Source organism: Nanorana parkeri, unplaced genomic scaffold (genome assembly GCF_000935625.1).
Source record: "Nanorana parkeri isolate BGI_ZX_2015 unplaced genomic scaffold, ASM93562v1 scaffold225, whole genome shotgun sequence".
In the NCBI taxonomy this organism is placed as follows: Eukaryota; Metazoa; Chordata; class Amphibia; order Anura; family Dicroglossidae; genus Nanorana; species Nanorana parkeri.
This window is the reverse complement of record NW_017306493.1, coordinates 1,134,388-1,153,135: the sequence shown is the minus strand read 5'-3', so window position 1 is coordinate 1,153,135 and position 18,748 is coordinate 1,134,388. Positions and strand designations below refer to the sequence as shown.

General features: G+C 40.1%; 1 protein-coding gene across 3 annotated transcripts in view; it reads left to right on the top strand.

Annotated features, from left to right (window-relative positions):
- CARMIL3 (capping protein regulator and myosin 1 linker 3) overlaps positions 1 to 18,748 on the top strand; it is a 78,003-nt gene that overhangs the window by 26,917 nt on the left and 32,338 nt on the right. For all 3 annotated transcript variants that reach the window (XM_018556139.1, XM_018556138.1, XM_018556141.1), the window contains exons 7-20: positions 1,721 to 1,791; positions 2,779 to 2,852; positions 2,938 to 3,013; positions 3,094 to 3,182; positions 4,032 to 4,126; positions 4,586 to 4,672; positions 4,863 to 4,972; positions 6,283 to 6,360; positions 6,611 to 6,687; positions 8,996 to 9,100; positions 11,838 to 11,907; positions 12,347 to 12,428; positions 14,334 to 14,430; positions 18,227 to 18,281. In XM_018556139.1, the coding sequence (XP_018411641.1) occupies positions 1,721 to 1,791; positions 2,779 to 2,852; positions 2,938 to 3,013; positions 3,094 to 3,182; positions 4,032 to 4,126; positions 4,586 to 4,672; positions 4,863 to 4,972; positions 6,283 to 6,360; positions 6,611 to 6,687; positions 8,996 to 9,100; positions 11,838 to 11,907; positions 12,347 to 12,428; positions 14,334 to 14,430; positions 18,227 to 18,281 (1,166 nt within the window). The remainder of the gene's footprint in view (positions 1 to 1,720; positions 1,792 to 2,778; positions 2,853 to 2,937; positions 3,014 to 3,093; positions 3,183 to 4,031; positions 4,127 to 4,585; positions 4,673 to 4,862; positions 4,973 to 6,282; positions 6,361 to 6,610; positions 6,688 to 8,995; positions 9,101 to 11,837; positions 11,908 to 12,346; positions 12,429 to 14,333; positions 14,431 to 18,226; positions 18,282 to 18,748) is intronic.

Genomic DNA, 18,748 nt, shown 5'->3' with positions numbered 1-18,748 from the left:
TGAGCCGAAGGCATATGCCTCAGCTCGACTTAGCCGTGGTGAAAGCCGAACCTGGCCAAATGGCCGGCCATTGGCTGGCCGACAGCCTGCTTCTGACAGTTGGGCGCAGCCAGCCGTCATCTCATGGCTGGCTCCGGCCACTTTCAGAGAGATCAGCGTCCCTGGTTACCAGCTAACCAGGGACGCTGTCATTACACACTGAGAGCGGCCTGCCGTGCTCTCAGTGGGTAATGACAGAAGGCGTTCCTGGTTACCTGGTAGTGCGCGGCAGTGTGAATGAGGTCTAACACAGTGGCAATGTCCTGACTGGATACTGGATGTACTTGAGTGGGACAGGTGGTCATTTTTAAATACAGCAGACTTTGTCATGATGGTGGTTTTCAACTTAACAACATTTGGGAAACACTGGTTCAGATTAACAGAGCCCATTGTACCAACTAGGGTTCTTAAACAATCCCTATGCTCATGAGCATCAAAATGTTTGTGAGACAGACAAACGTTTGTTTGTTTTGGAAACGTTTCACTGAGAACAGACATGAATGAATGTATTTTGTAGGCATGCTGTTTTGGCAAGCCTAACATCTTCATTCATGTTCACACCTGACTGTCATTTCATTGATCGCCAAAATGACTCATATTATCTCTTTATTATTCCCAATTATTGTCTAGATTTTCATCTCACTTCAAACAAAGGCAGCACACTCCGGATCAATGAATTCATTAAAAACATAGAATTATGCTTTTATACTCCTAATCAGATTCTTGTAACTCATTTCAATACATATCAGGTGGCTTTGTAAATCAGTAACGTAGTACAAAGTATAAATCTGGCTCCCATGATTTCTGTTAGCTATCTAGAGAATTATTGGGAATATAGGACAATAGGATTGTTAAATATAAACCATAGGATGTGCATTGTAACATTTCAAATGTAGCCATACTTTTTTATAGCAGGTGTGAAAATGAAAGAGTTTTTATAAAGTGGAACTGCTAATTAAAGTGAAACTGAAACATTCCAGCAAATACAGATCCTAGACTTGTCATTATAGCTTATGGAGCTCAGCTGGGCACATGTAGCCCGCTGAATCTGAAGCACACCTGACCAGGCCAATGTTAGGTGAACACCAGGTTATGGAGGTTTTTTTGGGGTTGTTCATGTCCTTGATGCTGGGGGTGGATAAACACAATTATAATTATAGATCTAGCTAAAGGTGGCCATACACTTTACAACCATTGCAAGACTGGTATGAATCCACCGGCGTCAATCCACATTAACAGGATGCAGGTGGATTCATACCTCGCCGTCTACCTTGCTATCACACAGGGTCTTGTTATCTCCTGTGTTATAGCAATAAAGGTAGGTGGGAAAAAAAATTACATTGATTTTAAAAATTTTTTTTTAATAAAAAAATAATTCCTTAGACAACAGACGTGCGACCGTACAGTAGAAACGGTCGCACGTCTTCATTCACACTGCACGAATCTTGTACGATCGCGGGATTTCCTGCGATTCTCCTACGAGAATCGTGCAGTGTATGGGCACCTTAAAACTAAGGAAATGAATTAACATTATGCTTTTTTAAAAAGCAAACAAAAGTAATCCCTGCATATTATTATATTTCTCCTGCAAATATAAATCATAAATATGTAAAAGTAGGTACTTTGAGCCAATTATCTTTTCTGACAATGGACCATAACCTATCTCTTCTCAATTCTCTAGGTGGCTTTTCAGAGACATACGCTGCTCTTTGTGACTACAATGGTGTGTGTTGCAGAGAAGAGGTGCAGTGGGTAAGCAACTCAGCATACTGACCAGATATAGTAAGGAAGGGTGGTTGTAGTGTCAGCAACAGATGGTGCCATGCCATAGAATTGGAAAAATGGTCAACAGCACTCCAAAGCTGATGAAATCAGTGTAAATGTGTTTACATAGCATCACATAGGTCAAAATAGCCAATGTTTTGGGGCCACACAGAGTACCTTACTCAAGGTGACACAGTGACCACAGCGTCACTGTGTCATTTTGAGGAAGGGACCCTGCAGGTCCCCAAAACATAGTTATTTTGACCTATGTGATGCCATGTCAATAAATGTACGCTGATTTCATCATATTTAGAGTACTGGTGACCCTTATTCCAGTTTGAGCACATTAAGGTAATATTTCAGGCCAGCAGCTGAATACAAAGTTGAAACACAATGATGCTGACTGTGTTACCCGCTAAAACATTAGTAATCCTGTTCATCTAGTCTTGTGATTCTCATTGCACAGAAAACTAATTCCTAGTCCAGTGAGCAGTAAGGATGCATTTAGATGATCTAAGAGCCTGAACCTGGGATACAGGGTATTAGCTGTCGTATTGTGTAGAGACTGTGTGGTGCACAAGGTTGGCTAAACAATTAAAAAGCATTTGACAGGTAAATAGTAAACATATATGGATTTCAACTTTGAAGGGATTCTATCGCAAATCTAAACAGCTATTTCAGGGGCTTCTGATGAAAGCTGCCATTGCTTGCTGCTCTTCCTCCAGAGCAGTGTAGCTGACTGCACTTGGCTTCACTGCAAGTCTAAGTCAAGTCTAAGTCTAAATCTAGGATGTGACCTGTAATTCAAACAATGCCCGCTTCCATCAGAGCCTTCTGAAACAAGCATTCAGCTCCATAAAAGATTCTGTAAGGAGTCAGCTAAATAAAAGATTATCTTTAAACTAATAAGCAGTCAACTATACACTATATAGGTAATAATTGTCCAAAGATGTAAAAAGCTGTGTCTCATTTTAGGATGTGGACATGATTTATCACTCTCAGGACAGCCGGGAGTTTAACCTGCAAGACTTCAGCCATCTGGAAAGCAGGTCAGAGAGTAAAGGTAGATGTGAGGTGTGAACATTCACTGGCTGAGTTTTTTTCTAGTTACATCATACATTTTGTGTTTCACAGGGACCTGGCTCTGGTTGTTGCTGCTCTCGCGTACAATCAGTATTTTCTCAGGCTCCAGGCCGCAAATCTCAAACTGGTAAGCACGGACTAGATTGTACATACTTTGTGCCAAATGATTAGTATGTGCTTATATTTTTTATGTTTTTTTTATTGTAGGGATCAGAGGTGACAGAGCAGATCCTGCACTGCGTGGGCCGATCGCAGCACCTAGAGGAGCTAATCCTTGAGGACTGCGGACTGAGAGCGTGAGAGAGGGTGACAGAGAAGGAGGGTTATATAGATGAGATACTGAGATAAGGGTAGAGAGGGAGATAGGAACATATGGGCCATGTTGGGTGGATTTAGAAATCTGAAGAGTGAGAAGCAAGAGGGGAAGGGATAGGCTTATCGGGAAAAACAGGGACTCTTAAAGTGACATTATAACCTCAGATTTTTTAACATAAACCAATACTGTAATGTGTGCCTTACTGTAATCCATGGTTGTTTGCCTTCTCTTTGCTGCTCTTCCTTTTAAATCCGTATCTCTTCTCATGCTGGGGGATAATTTCCCTTTGCAGCTGAGTGCCTCTTCCTGTAGTGCTGGCTCAGGTTGTGAACCTACACACAGACACCATGTATCCATTTCAGAGACAAGGCAGTCTGCTGCAAAACAGAAGTTCTGCCCAGCATGAGAAGAGATACAGATTTAAAAGGAAGAGCAGCAAAGAGAAGGGAAACAACCATGGATTACAGTAAGACACACATTACAGTATTGTTTTATGTTCAAAAATCTGAGGGTTTCATGTCACTTTAAGAGTAACAAAGGGTCTGTTGTTCAGCCTATTGCGTAAATGATTGCATAGTTATTAGGCATACCAGTCTAGAAGGCATAACCAGAGTATCTTCATCTTATACAATATGGAGTGAAGGGGAAACTTACAGCTTAACAGTCAAAGAACATGACAGCATGACTGGACAGAATAAAGTTGGAAGTAATGAATATGATGTCAGACTAGTTTTGTTATGTCCAATAGCACAGTACTCCCTCTCTCTCTCTCACCCCTTATCTCTCTCTCTCTCTCCATTCCTCCTCTCTCTGTCCCTCTCTCCTGCAGTGATTTTGCTCTCCGCTTGGCCTCTGTTTTGGCAGATAATTCAGTCTCCTCATTGCATTCACTGAACCTATCACACAACCCGCTGGAAGACCGAGGTAATCCAACTTCAGCATTCTGCATTCATGTAACTGTCCCATGGCCACTTATACCTGCCGTGAAAGCATGAAATCATGTTCAGCATTTAAGCTGGCCATACATCAGTAGAATTTTGTTTCGAATTTTGATTATTTAATACTTAATAGGGTCAAATCAACGACCCTTCTCATTCCTGTAGTAATTAAAATAATTAAAGGAGCAGGATGGAAAATCAGTGAATGTGGTTTCCATTCGAGATACTCCTTTCATTACAACATCGAATGTTAAAATCCAAATTTTGAGAAACATTCTACAAGTCTCTGGTGGCATTATTGAATGTTCTGATTACTTTTTTCATATATATGTTAGTTTACAATTCTAACAGTGTATGGCCAACTTTACTTCTTCTGGTCATAAAGTGTTACAAACTTGTTAAACAGATTTATTATACTTAGATTTCATTTTACACTTTCCTCTAGGAATCTCAGCACTCTCTCAGCAGTTTCTGTATTTTCACGCCGGACTTCGGAGCCTAAACCTGAGCAAAACAAACATTACATCTAGAGGTACAGGGATGTATGATGTTGTGTGGCTTTTTGATATTTTATCATGGTAACTTATTGTATTCGTATTTATTTATTATGTATGAAAGGAAATGATGTCAGGAATGGGTGGCTGATGCACTGCAAATGACACCACTGTGCCTGCATAATGTAGTGTATGAATGTATATTACTGTGGAACTTTCTCTCTGTAGGAGCACTCTCTCTGTGTCAGTCTCTCTGCCAGAATGCTCTCTTCTCCTCCTCGCTGCACTCTCTGACCCTCAGTAAGAACCCTGGACTTCTCGGGAGTGAGGAGACCAATGTGAGACTGACCCCTAACAACAAAAAGCAGATATAATGCATGCTTTTATAGTTCATCTATCTATCAATACCTAATTTATAGCATAACCTTTCCAATGGCTCTCTACTTTCTTGCATGCCAGCCGGTCCTTTCCACATATACACTGTATCCCATATACACTAAGCATGTGTGTTTGCAAATTACCGAACGTCTTTCTTATATGTTTTTCATTCGTTCATTTTATTCATCCTGTAATGTACCTTCTATATGTGATTTAGAGTGCTCTGTTCTTCCTTTCGACTACTTAAGCTGTTTAAAAAAAAAACAATAGAAAATTGGTACTAAAATATGTGTAGAATTGAATCTGACTAAAGTGGGTGCAAAGTGTTTGTATTGAGGGTTATGCAGCAGATAATGCTGTATGCTAATATAGTAATGGCATGCCCATGTTATATTATAGTATCATACTACAAACCTCCAGTTCATAACTTATTCCATGAGTTTGTTAGGAGGCCAGAGAGGCAACAGATCTAGGAGGAGGAAGCGACTAGGATCTCAGAACATCGGAAGTATGTGCAAACTGTACTGTACATATACCTCTATGCATAGATCACAAGCAGGCACACGAACACTATATTGGATTGAGCTGTCTACTTCTTTTGTATTACACAGTGCTAAAGTTTCAGATGCTTTTCTGGACTGATTGGGAGAGAAGGGGGATATTAGGAGGGTGTCCTGTTTTAAACAGTTGTGTTATCTGTGAAGGTAGTTTTGCCACTGCTGCAAAGAAAGAAAAACAGAAATCTCACCATCCAGATTCATACAGCTCCTGTATAACCAGATACACAGCCATACACTGCGCAGAGATGGTCCAATTTAGAACTGGAACAGGCTACTAATGGGAAAATATATATATTAAAATCAGTCTTTTATTGATAGAACAGGAGGAAACATCAGACAGTTATGCATTTTAAATCAGTAAGTGTCTTTCCTTACCTGCAGCAGTACTAATAATAAACAAAACCTTCATTATTTGTCATTAGTATGGAGTCTCTTATTCTCTCTCTATATTGTGCATACTGTATGTGCAATCCCATTCTGAGATATCTACAGCTGTATAACCCCTCCTTAAAACACTTACCCATTGCTAATATTTCCATTATATGACAGGAAATCTATGCTTTTAGGTTTGCTGTAGAGAAACCTTTCTGAAAGTCATCCTTTGCCACCATGTGGTACCCACTACCCTTACTGCTACTTTATAATCCACTTACCTTTAAACCTCTTTCTTCTGCACACTCTTAATAACTAATACATTTCTGTTTTTCCAGGCACTTTATACTTTTCTGTCCCATCCAAATTCGTTGGTTTATTTGGATCTCTCAGGAACAGACTGTGCTGTAGACACTGTAAGAGAATGGGAGCAGTGATGTGGGTGCCGTGGTTATGGATGATAGCTGTATGCCTATAGTGAATGACTCTTGGTGGAATGGTGGAAAAGAGCTGTACAAGTGTTTAAATGCTTGCAGAGAACATGATGGTAGCAATAGTGTGAGGCTGGCTTTGGATAAGGAGCGTTTAGATGGAGAATAAATATGTTTATTTAGGATATCAGTTAATTGGCTAGAGATAACCAAGTACTATGGTCTCTTCTTTCAGATATTTGGGGCATTGGCTCTTGGTTGCTGCTCCTGTCTCTCACATCTTGATCTCTCTAAAAACTCTCTATCACACCGGTAAGCTTACTTGATCTCGAAATTATTTTGATTTATTTTATATATAAGGGTGATGCTTGGAGTTTACTTTAGATATTTTTTTAGATGCTATCACTGTTGAAGATGATGATTTTGTTAGAATGACAAGTTTTAAAGGAACGCTATATTGTAATATTAGGGAATGTACACTCACTGGCACTTTATTAGTTACACCTATTCAACTGCTTATTAACCCAAATATCTAATCAGCCAATTACACGGCAGCAACTCAATGCATTGAGGCTTGCAGACATGGTCAAGATGATCTGCTGATCTTCAAACCGAGCATCAAAATGGGGAAGAATGGTGATTTAAGTGACTTTGAACGTAGGATGGTTGTTGGTGCCAGGCGGGCTGTTCTGAGTATTTCAGAAACTGTCGATCTACTGGCTACAATTGCAAGGATTCATCGGACAATAGAAGGTTGGAAAAACATTGCCTGGTCTGATGAATCTCATTTTCTGCTGTGTCAGTCTGATGAACAATAGAAAAATCTCACCAGCACACCATAAGTTGAAAAAGCAAAATATTTTATTGCCAATAGCTGTATCTCATTGGCAAGCGCTTTCGGGTCCTTGCAGGGTCCCCTTCATTAGGCTTAGATGATGCAATTTTTCTTTTGTTATGTGTGCCGGTGACATCCGCAGTCATTTCAAACAGCCATCTTCATCAAGTGGGAATCCCGGTAAAGAGTGCGGTATGGTTCCTGTTTCAGTCTGATGATCAGGTCACAATGTGGCATAGACAACATGAAAGCAGGGATCCATCCTGCCTTGTATCAATGGTTCAGGCTGGTGGTGGTGTAATGGTGCGGAGGATATGTTCTTGGCACACTTTGGGCCCCTTCATAACAAATGAGCATTGTTCAAACGCCGCAGCTTCCTGAGTATTATTGCTGACCATGTCCATCCCTTTATGACTGCAGTGTACTCGTCTTCTGATGGCTACATGCAGCAGGATAAAGTACCATGTCACAAAGCTAAAAGTATCTCAAACGATTTTTTTGAACATGATAATGAGTTCCTTGTACTCAAATGACCTCCACAGTCAGCAGATCTCAGTCCATAAGAGCACCTTTGGCATCTGGCGGAATGGGGGATTTGCATTATAAATGTGCAGCTGAGAAATCTGCAGCAACTGTGTGATGTTTTCATGTCAATATGGAAACTCTCTAAGGAATGTTTCCAGCCCTTGTTGATTCTATGCCACGAAGAAGGCAGTTTTGAAGACAAAAGGGGGTCCAACCCAGTACTAGCAAGGTGTCCCCGCAACCTCTTCTTCCCTGGGCTCCGGCGCTCTAAGGATCCGTGACATCACCATGTCTCATACAGGTCCATTGACTTACATTAGATGTGAGGACGCCGAGGGACATTGCATAGTTTGAGTGGAGGGGGAGAGAGCTGAGCGCTGACCAATGCGGGACAGATGATCAGGTGTGTACAACAGCTTTATTTGAGCCCCCTAGACAAAACAAGCACTTAACCCTTGCAGTGTGGGGGTAACCCTGCCGCAAGGGTAAGTTTTTGATTTCCCCAGACTTCTTTAAAGTCTTTGTTTTACCTTAATAAGATAATGTTTTGCTTGGCTAAGGTTCGAGAACCTGCATGTGTAACATCAAATTGAGATTTTTACCAATATACAGTGAGTGGCCAGATTATTATGACCACCCCATCAGTACTTCGTTGGGCCACGAGATAACTCCACGAGATGACTTCGTTGGGCGGCCTCGTGACTCCACGAGATGTTGAAAGGTGATGCGAGGAATCTGACACTGCACTGTTGCCCTTCTGTTGTCTTGTACCAGTCTTGCCACTCTCCGTTCTGCCCTAACATTGACTAGTCGCTGACGGCCACAATTCGCACGTTCAGACCCAGATTTCCAGCTGACAATCCAGTCTTTAAACACTTTAACAACAGCTGCTCTTGAACATTTAACGCATTCTGCTGTTTTGCTGACTCTCGCTCCATTGCGTGAGCGCCAACAAGCATCCCACGTTCAAAGGCTGTTAAATCGCGTTGTTTACCCATATCTTCAGAAAAAAATCACATCTACTGTCGTGGAAAACAACCTACTTCCCTATTTAAATGGTCTGGCCCTCTAGCAACTTCAGCGCACAATTATAGCTAATTATAGCTAATAATCTGGCCACTCAGTGTATACTGTATAATTATAAACTATACAGAGTTTTTTTAACATGAACACATATCAATAACATGATTTACATCCAGCTAATTTATTTACATGTATATGTAAAAATTCTGATAGGACTATACATTCTGTCCCGGACAGGCGTACTCCGGAGACACTGCCATCTGTGGAGAAGTTTTTCGGCAGCTCTTTGTCACTATCCCACATATCACTGAGTGGAACCAAAGTGCCCCCAGAGCTCTTGAGGTAAGAAATATAGTTTCCTATTTGTCTTTTCCGTAACAAATGTCGTGGAACTTTATAGAAGCAGTAAACCTTGGCTGCGCGCCGATGCTTATTTCTGTGAAAGAAAAACAATGGAGGACTGGACAATTGCTCCTAACCCATCAATATAACATTTCTTACAATGCAAGTATCTGAAAGTATTTTTGGTGATAGATTTTGTCTCATGCCCTGCTAAATTGTCATAAGAATTTTGCTTCCTAACTATGGTGTTTTAAAATGCACGATAATGAGGCATTCACTTGTTAAAGAGGACCTTTCATTTCTTACCTTTTAGATGTGTCTTTAGTGAAGGCCTTTGTACTACTCTGAACAGTTTGGTAGTGAAGCTAGAGGGACAAAATTGGGGACAGATTGAGCTTCCTCCTATTAACATACTATACTGCTAAGTCTTTAACTCTTTGTTAGGAGAGACACTTGCGATTACTTGCCGTCACTTCATCACTTCAGGACGGTAGCCGGACAGCGCAGCCGACGGATGGGATTGTGACTCAGAGAACTAAAAAGCAGCCGGCGGCCACTTAATCGATCTTACTGCTTCCTGGGTCACAGCGGCCACTTAATTGATCTTACTGCTTCCCGGGTCACAGAGTTCTCCTTAGGGTAACGGGGGGACACAAACTAGCGTCCTCCCATCACCCTAGGCTCAGTATACCGTGAGCTGTAGCTCGCGGTATACTGAGACGCCGCAGCTAAAGCGGATCCCGACAATTATGTCTGGATCCGCCCAGCTGCGTGACTGACAGCTGGCTCTGCCTATCTAGAGGCAGAGCCAGCTGTACCCGCCCCCTCCCCCGTCCTTTCTGCCAGTCAGCGCTGGCGGATCGGAGCGGGGAGGGGGGAATCCAGCCCCTCCCCTGTCACGGCAGAGAGCGTTGACAGGATCGAGAGGTGAGCAAACGCCGGTATGTGTTCGCTCACCTCCCGATCTACTAAGCCGACCTGTGACAGTCTCATTGTCACAGGTCGGCTAGAACTATGAGGTGAGTGAAAAGCACTCACCTCATAGTTCTCCTTTAAGGTTTTTTGAATGTGTGTTTAAGATTTAACTCCCTGAGTTTAGCATCACTTTAAGTGAAGAACCCAGCCACATGACCTTTCCGTCATGAAACATTCTCGACAGTCGGCACTGTTATAGGCTCTATACCCCAGCCTACATTTTATGGAGTACTTGTATAATGGAGGTGCAGTGCGGTGTAAATACTGCATTGCGAAGTGAAATGTAATATAAATAGGCCCCTAAGATTGTAAACATAACCTGTGACGGTGTAATCCTGTGTTCACCAACACATTGTATAGGCCACAGATGATTATCCAGAAACAAAGAAATCCAGAAATGCAATTGAGCTGCAAGAATGTTTTATTTATTAGTGTACCGCAGCTTGCCACATGCACACCACATGCCTTGTTTATCCGGTATGTTCCTTGAAAGATCTGATGTCATTTATTCTGCCATCTGGCAATTATGTTGCATTGAATATTAAACAGCACAGCTAGCGTAATGTCCAGTTCTCATACTAGTCAGATTCTTTATACCCCTCCTCCATGTCCACAGAGACGATCATAGGTGGGAGTACAGTGCTCATTCACACCACTCTGCTTGTGGAAATCATCAGAACACATGTACCTTCACATTGTGTGCACAGCCTGATGTGTTCTTTTGCATTTTTTATGTGCCTAGATAATCATTCATGTTTAAAGCATAGTCCACCTTGAATAGTGCAAAATAAGTGCTCACATATTCTTAAAAGAAAAAATTTGCATTTACTATTTTTTTGCATTGGAGCCCGTAAAGTATTGTAACCTCCATCAATGGATCATGGGTTCAATGCTCTTGCTCCTGCAGATTTTCCCTCTTACCAAGGTGTGGACATTCAGGAACATAAAGGAAGCATGAATGGACTAGACTGGAAGAATGAATGGTAATGTTACCATGCTTCATTCAGTCAGAGTCATAACCCTTTTAACGGCTCCGCCTCCAATCCTGAATAACTCCAAAGAAGGGAATAACAAAAGAAGACTTCCATAGTCTTCCATTTAAGTATACCAAGTATATTCAATTATATTCCATTCCAAGTATACCATTTAAAACAATTTTATTAAAACTGGTTGAAAAACTCACATTGTCTAAAAAAGAATAGAATTTATTAGCTCATCCCTGTCCAGCAGTGTTCCCCTAATCCGTGTCTGCCTGCTACTTCCGGGAATGCGTGATGACGTCGGCAAGTACCCACTCACTCAACGCGTTTCATCATAGTCTTCCTCAAGAGTGGTGTACCACTTGTAGTTTCTCCATTCACAGATCCTGTCAAAGGATCTATGAATCGATGTCACGACTGTGTGGGCAAAGCCACACTATTTTTAAATAACAGCAGCAGCCTGCAGGGAGAACTCTGCAGATCAGGTGGCTGGGGAGGGGGTGTTGTGGGGTGACCGTGATGTCACTATGTTTCATGTTACACCCTGAATGTGGGTATAACATAAAACATGGTATAAAACATAAACTTAGCCTTTAGGATGGACGTTTCATATGCAATGAGGTGCATAAACACATTAGTATGGTTAAGCCCTAAAAGGAGACGTAGAATGTTTTCATATATGCAAATAGGTAGAAAACGTTAGGAGTCTTTAGTGAGTTGATTGAAGGCTACATTAAGCAGCATGCTCATATTCTGTAATTAGCTTCATCTTCCTCTTCCAGAGCCATGTTGCAGGGTTTATGTTCCAACACTCACCTCCAAGAAGTTCACCTTGACTTAAGCAGCTGCGAGGTAAGATTTAGCTAGGTGATTATTAAGAGCATTTTGCATTTTTTTAATGTAAACTTGAATATCCAATCTTAAAATTATTTTTAAATATACTTTCCTCATCTGGATCACTGTGCCAAAATGTAGTAATCTACATTGATAAGACGCCCTGGTTTGTTATTTCACAATACCACTTACTGTATATGTACTCCTCAGTACATTAGCGTTATACACTTACATGAATTTTTACTTTTGGTCTTTTAATTTGTAAAACATGTGCTTATGTTTTAATTTTTAGCATCAGTTATTTTAAATAAAATATATGTGGCCCTTTATTATCATCATTATCGTTGTTTTTAAAAAATGTTCCTTTATGACCCCTATACACTTTTTTTCTATTCTGCTTCTCTTTCACCACTCTGTTTGAAAATGTACTTATAACGGTACTTCCTTATGGTTTAAGTTGCGTGCTGCAGGTGCTCAGATATTACAGGACCATTTTCCTCCCATCAGCAGTGTTGGAAGCCTGAATATATCTGATAATGGTGAGAAGTGTTTTGTTCTGATAACTTATTTGTTGTTGCTCTGTGTGCTACATATACAGTATTCCAGCTTTTTTATTATTTTTGCCTGGGGTGCCCCCTTAAAATCCATACCAGACCACTGTCAAGGATAAAGGTTTGTTGTTGATCTTTTTTGGATCAGTTTTAAACATGAGGCTCAGAAAACTTGTGAATATTTTGTATGCAAATAATCTCCCAGATTGTTTTGTAAACAGTAAACATTTTTTCTACTAAAAAAGATTGTTCTAAAAGAAAGTGTTCTGTTTAAAACAATTGCGGGGCCCTGTGTACATTCGCTTTGGGAGAATAATGCCAAAAGCGAATATTCTTAAATATACGGCAGCATGCAGAAGTGGTTATACCAAGAACAGCAGCAGCCGTGTTCTTGGTGTCATTTTAAACAGTCAACGATGGCTGTTAATGGACCAGCGACCGTTTGTACCGATCCGCGGAATGCATTGCCCCCACCCCTCTCTACCGCCACCAGTTTCTCCGGGCTCCGCTGTCCCCTGTGCGGGCCCAGGACCCGCACGGCGGGTCTCCCAGCAATGGAGCTTCCAGCCGTTGATCTCTCCTTTGATCACTGGACCTGGAAGTGATGTGTGTTACATCACTTCCGGTGTCACTGTTTACATTCTCCGGCTCTTAAAGCCAGGAGAAGAAGCTGGGAAAACAGATCTCTACTTCTTCAGCTTCTTTGGGGTCCCTAGGAGACATTAGAGGTCTATAAACAGGATCTGTCACATCCTATCTGCTATTACATAGGGGGCTTGCTAGCCCCTTATGTGATAGCAATAAAGTTAGTGTAAAAAAAAAATGTTTCAAATATAAACAAATCAAAGTAACATATAAAAAAATTGAAAAATGCAAAAAAAAACATTTCAAAGTCCCCCACCGCCCACATACATACGCAAACACGCGTTGATGCACCTATGTGCAAAAAAACTAAAATTGCACTACACATGTTACATATCGCCATGAACGTCGGAGTGAGAGCAATAATTCTAGTGCCATTATTCACTGTTAGCATTAAACTGATACGTGGTAAAAGCTTTTAAATTGTCCCCTATGGGAAATTTTTGGTATTAAAATTATTTGCGTCTTCAGGGGCGAACTCAATTTTAAGGCTTGACATGTTTGGTATCTATTTACCCGACGTGACCCCGTCTTTTATATTTTACCAAAACATGGGTATTATATTAAATTTCAGTGTATTTTATCCTAAAAATACTGGTTTGATAAACATTTGCACAAATACCATGCGACATAACAAATTGCAACTAGCATTTTTTTTTATTCTATAGGGCCTCTGCTTTCAGAAAATACATCATTGCTTGGGGTGGGGGGCGGTTGAAGCTGTTTTCTAGCCAAAAATTTTAATTTTATCATGTGTGTGCACATAGTAAGAAATTGCTACGGACTGCAAGTGGTTAATATATTTTTTCCAGCTCTACAATTGTTCTTATGTAGGAGCAATCTATCTTACACAAAAAAACATTTGACGTGAAATGTACTGTGTCTCTTTGACTACTATTTTTTTTAGCTAGGGGTAGTCTTACTAATAACCTAATTCTTATTTTTGAATGATAAGATATTCAGTTCAGGGTCATCATTTCTACTTGGCCTTGCTTATGCTGTACATGTTTTGTATTGATTTGTGTGCAATTGTTGCTGTAGATTTTTTATGTATCTTTGTTATCTACCTTTGCCTATAACAATTACTTAGTGCAGCTCCAAGGATGCTATGTGAATGAATATGACTACTAATAATACCGCTACTTATATCCCTACCCTTTTCCGGTACATTTTTATACTCACATATAAATAAGAAAATTTTTCTGGTTCAGAATTCCAATAAATCCTGTGCTTCCTCCTTCATTTCTGTAGGCTTGGATTCTCATTTGCTTTCACTTGTGCCAGCTCTGGGCAGAAGTAGACACCTTAAGAATCTTTCCCTTGGCAAAAATTTCTCAGTTAAGTCACGGTAAGGATGTTTTCTGTTTTGAGAAAATAATTTAAAAAAATCAAATTCTGTTATTACTATCTTATATTATTATCATGCTATTATATTAGTGCTGCTCCAGTTGAATGAAACCTGCCACGAAAGGAATACAGAGGCTTGCCATTGCTAATCTGTAGTCACCACTAAAACAAACAACATAAGGAATTCAGATTTTTTTATGTGCTGCATTCTTGTTCCAGGTCCATTACTTAGAACACGTACCAAACCAAACCAAAACATACCAAAAGTAGATCAATAGTGGAATTCTGACTTTTTATTTTGCCGCATGCTTGTTCCAGGTCTGTGTCTGACTTCAATACTTTCTGACTCACTGGTTGGGAACAAACATGTAGAAAATGAAAGCAGGAAAAAGTTAAATGTATTTTCTCTATACTTGTTTAGGGCTAATAACTCATAAAGTATTGAAGCCAAAACATCAGCTTGTCAGAAGGGCAACTATCATTTCTTTATCATCCATTGAGGGACACAAAAATATAGAAATTGTGATCATTGCACTCTCAGCCCTATTCTGCCAAGAGATTTTCCAACTTACAGGACAACAATCTAAGCGACAGCTAAGAACAATCATCACTCAATTCCACAAGTAACCCTTTACACACACAAACAGTAGCTACCACCACATGTTTTAACAAAAACACACACCATTCACATTATCTGTTATAGAAGTTCTGATCTTTAAAGTGACATTAAACCCTCAGATTTTTTAACATAAAACAATACTGTAATGTGTGCCTTACTGTAATCCATGGTTGTTTCCCTTCTCTTTGCTGCTCTTCCTTTTAAATCCCCATGTCTTCTCATGCTTGGGGAGAACTTCCCTTTTCAGCTCAGGGCCTCTTCCTGTAGTGCTGGCTCAGGTTACAAGCCTATACAAACTTATACACAGACACTGTGTATCCATTCCTGAGACAAGGCAGTCTGCTGCAAAACAGAAGTTCTGCCCAGCATGAGAACAGATACAGATTTAAAAGGAAGAGCAGCAAAGAGAAGGGAAACTACCATGAAATTACAGTAAGGCACACATTACAGTATTGTTTTATGTTAAAATATCTGAGGGTTTAATGTCACTTTAAGAAATGTCTGCCATGCCAGATAGGGATGAAACAGTGTTTAAAATATGTTAGCTTTCTTCAGAGAGTGTCTTTGAAGATTTTCATTTATCAGGTCATGGTATATCTGTAAAAAAATAAGTCAAGGCAACTGGACATTCTGTATTTTTCTTGAAGACGTTGCTCATCCGACTAGCTTTCTGAATTGAAAAAGCTGGTTGGATGACCAGTGAAACATCTTTAAGAAAAATACAGCAAGTGCAGTTGTCTTGACTTATTTTTTACTGATTAGACCAATTAAATAATCAACTTAAAAAAGAACTTAAGAAGTATTTAAAATCTGCTGTGTCTGTTCAAATGCATCGAGCACTTTGACTTCATTCCTGGGATGTAGAGGGTACACTCAAAGAATGCCTTATTCACTTTAAGTCAAGGTATGACTTTGGTTATACACTTGACAGTAGCATTCCCAACCCTCCTTGCACTTCTGCTTTAACACAGGAGATCTGTTGATTGGACAGAAGAACCCTAGTCTTCAGCTTGTACAGTTGTAATATTTTGTGGACGATGTACTTACTATAAAATCTTTTTCCTAAAGTTCATTCAGGAACCTAGGTCCCAACCTTCTGTATTTTTTTGACCCTATGTACTGCTTGCTCACAAAATTGAATCATGACGGTTAAAGGAGGGGTTATATGGGGGCTGGCTTTCAACATTTTTTTATGTTTGCCAGTGCCCACCTCATGTAGGCAGCTACATATAACCCAAATGTCCAAGAATTACTATATTCCTATGTCCCTCAATGCAAGAAAAATATTTTACGATAAGTACAAAAATACCTTGGAAGGCCAGCAGTGGCAAATATTTCTCTGATGACAGATGCGCATGTGACTTTGTGTAAATTATATCTGTATAAGCAACACGCATAAAGATGGTGGGGTTTATTTTCTATATGAGCCAAGAATATTCACTTAGCAAACTGAATGTTCACTAAAGCTAGGTTCACTTAGGAAAAAAAAATGGAAATGAAAACAAATTAATTTTGTCATGCACCATGATTGGATGATCAAAGTTAACAACATCATTTTATTCACTAAATTAAAAGAACATTCTATACTATTCGTAGCAAGTGAGGCAGTAGCAATTTGACTAAACTGTTAAAAAAAAGTGTTTGGCAGCACGGAGGGAGGAATTATATTTTAAGAGGGCTTTTTTATACAGGGTGAAGTCTAGCAGAAACCTAGTTGTAGGCCACACTCACTTCTGGTGTTGTTTGTTAGCCAGGGTTGTAGCGGTCAGGGCCTAATGCTATCTGTAGTGAGGGGAGGAAATTTATCCAGACAGGATAAGAACATGCTGTTGTAGGCAGCAGGGGTGAGATTTTGTCATAGAGATAGTTAGTAGCAGAATAGAGAAGAGAAGGGTTGAACTGGCGAAGGTTTTTATGGGTAACCTTTTGGTGGTTGGAGGGATAGGAGTTTGACAACAGGTGAGCATGAAACTGATGATCAGAGAGAGGAAAAGGGGTGTTGGAAAGGTTGCAAGGAGTGCAGAGATGGGATAACATAAGGTCAAGGGTGTTGTCATCAAAATGAGTAGGAGTGTGTTTCCATTGTGTTAGGTCAAAAGATTAGGTGAGATTGAGAAGCTGAGAGGTATCTAGGGTGTTAGCATTAACATAAATGTCATCAAGAATGATAGTGGTATTTAAGAGGAGAAAGTAGGGTAGCCAGGCAGAGTAGTCATCAAGGAAGCTGGACACTGGTCCAGGAGGTTGAAAAATTACAGCAATGCTCAGAGAAACTGGAGAGAATAGACAAACAAAGCAATCTTCAAAAGAGGAGCAGGTTAGAGAGTGAATTGAAGGAAAAACTTTAAAAGTGCTTTGTGGGGATAAAATTATTCCAACTCTACCTCCTTTTTGTCCACCGGGTCTGGTGGAGGCAACCTTGGGAGAAGGCAGCAGAAGAAGCAGAGTCAGATTCCTGAAGATTGGTTTCAGTAATAGCAAGTAAGGTAAAGGAGTTGGAGATAAAAGGTTAATGGACAATAAGTAAAAGGATAAGGGATAATGGAGGTGAGCCAAACAAACAAGGCATTCCAAAGAGCATATGAGAAGAGGGGATTGGTTCTTTGGAAGTAACAGGAATGTGTGGATTATGGCTGCTGCCAGAAAAGGGGTGTGAGGGGATAAAAGGTAAGATAGCAGAGGGCCAGAAGTTAGGAATAGCAGGAGGGTAAGCAAAGTAAAATGGGAGTTCTTTTAAAAATACACATGCCCCGGTGTCCTGGAGGTTATGTCAGCATGTGTGTTCAGAAAGAGCAGGAGGTGACAGGTGCTGTAAGTAAGGGAGAGAGCAGGAGGAGAAGGGAAGGTAAAGAGAGCATATTACTGGGTTCTTGGGAAAAAAATATCTGGATGGTGAAAGAAAATTTGTCAGAACTTGTTTGTGCCTTAGTTAAAGTGCACTTTTGGTAAAATAAACATGGTAAGAATGCTTTCCCCCAAAGACTAATCAAAATTTATAGGACTATTTAGTGGGGGCGTGTATGCCAAATAATCAATTAGGAACTGATATAAGGTCGTAAAAGTAACATCAGCATTTACTGCTTTATGAATTCGCTCTTTAATTCTGTAACTGTATTACTTGTTTGGACTTAACAAAGTTTAATAAACATAGATTTATATGTTAATATTTCTCACTTAGAGTCCTTGAAGAGATTCTGCAGAGGATTGTAAATGTTCTTCAGGATGAAGACTGTGTAAGTGTTTCTGAGATATTTACAAACTAAATAATGTTTTCAAGGCAAATGTACCACTTCAATAGACTATAACTGTTTTCATGCCATTGAAATCGCTTCTATGTGAATGAAGTGAATGAAAACCTCCAACTGGGGCACATACAGCAATAACAAGCAGACTGACCATTTCCTAGCCTCATAGAAAGAGTGCTTTCATATTTGTCATTGTCTTTGTGACCTTGTTGCAGATTTGTCATCACTTTTTATCCTGCTGGCAATGATGCCCACTGCTTCTAAATTTGAGGCAGAGTTGCCATTTGTGTAAGTTGTGCCTGCTTGCAATACAGTGGGGTGAAAAAAATGTTGCAGGGGCATGGCTATCAGCATTGTCACTGATAATTCACAAGCCTTGTAGCTTTTTATTCAGTACCTGGCCTTCTGCCCACTGTTTTCTGGATTGACAGCACTGCCTCTGTTAAATAATATAT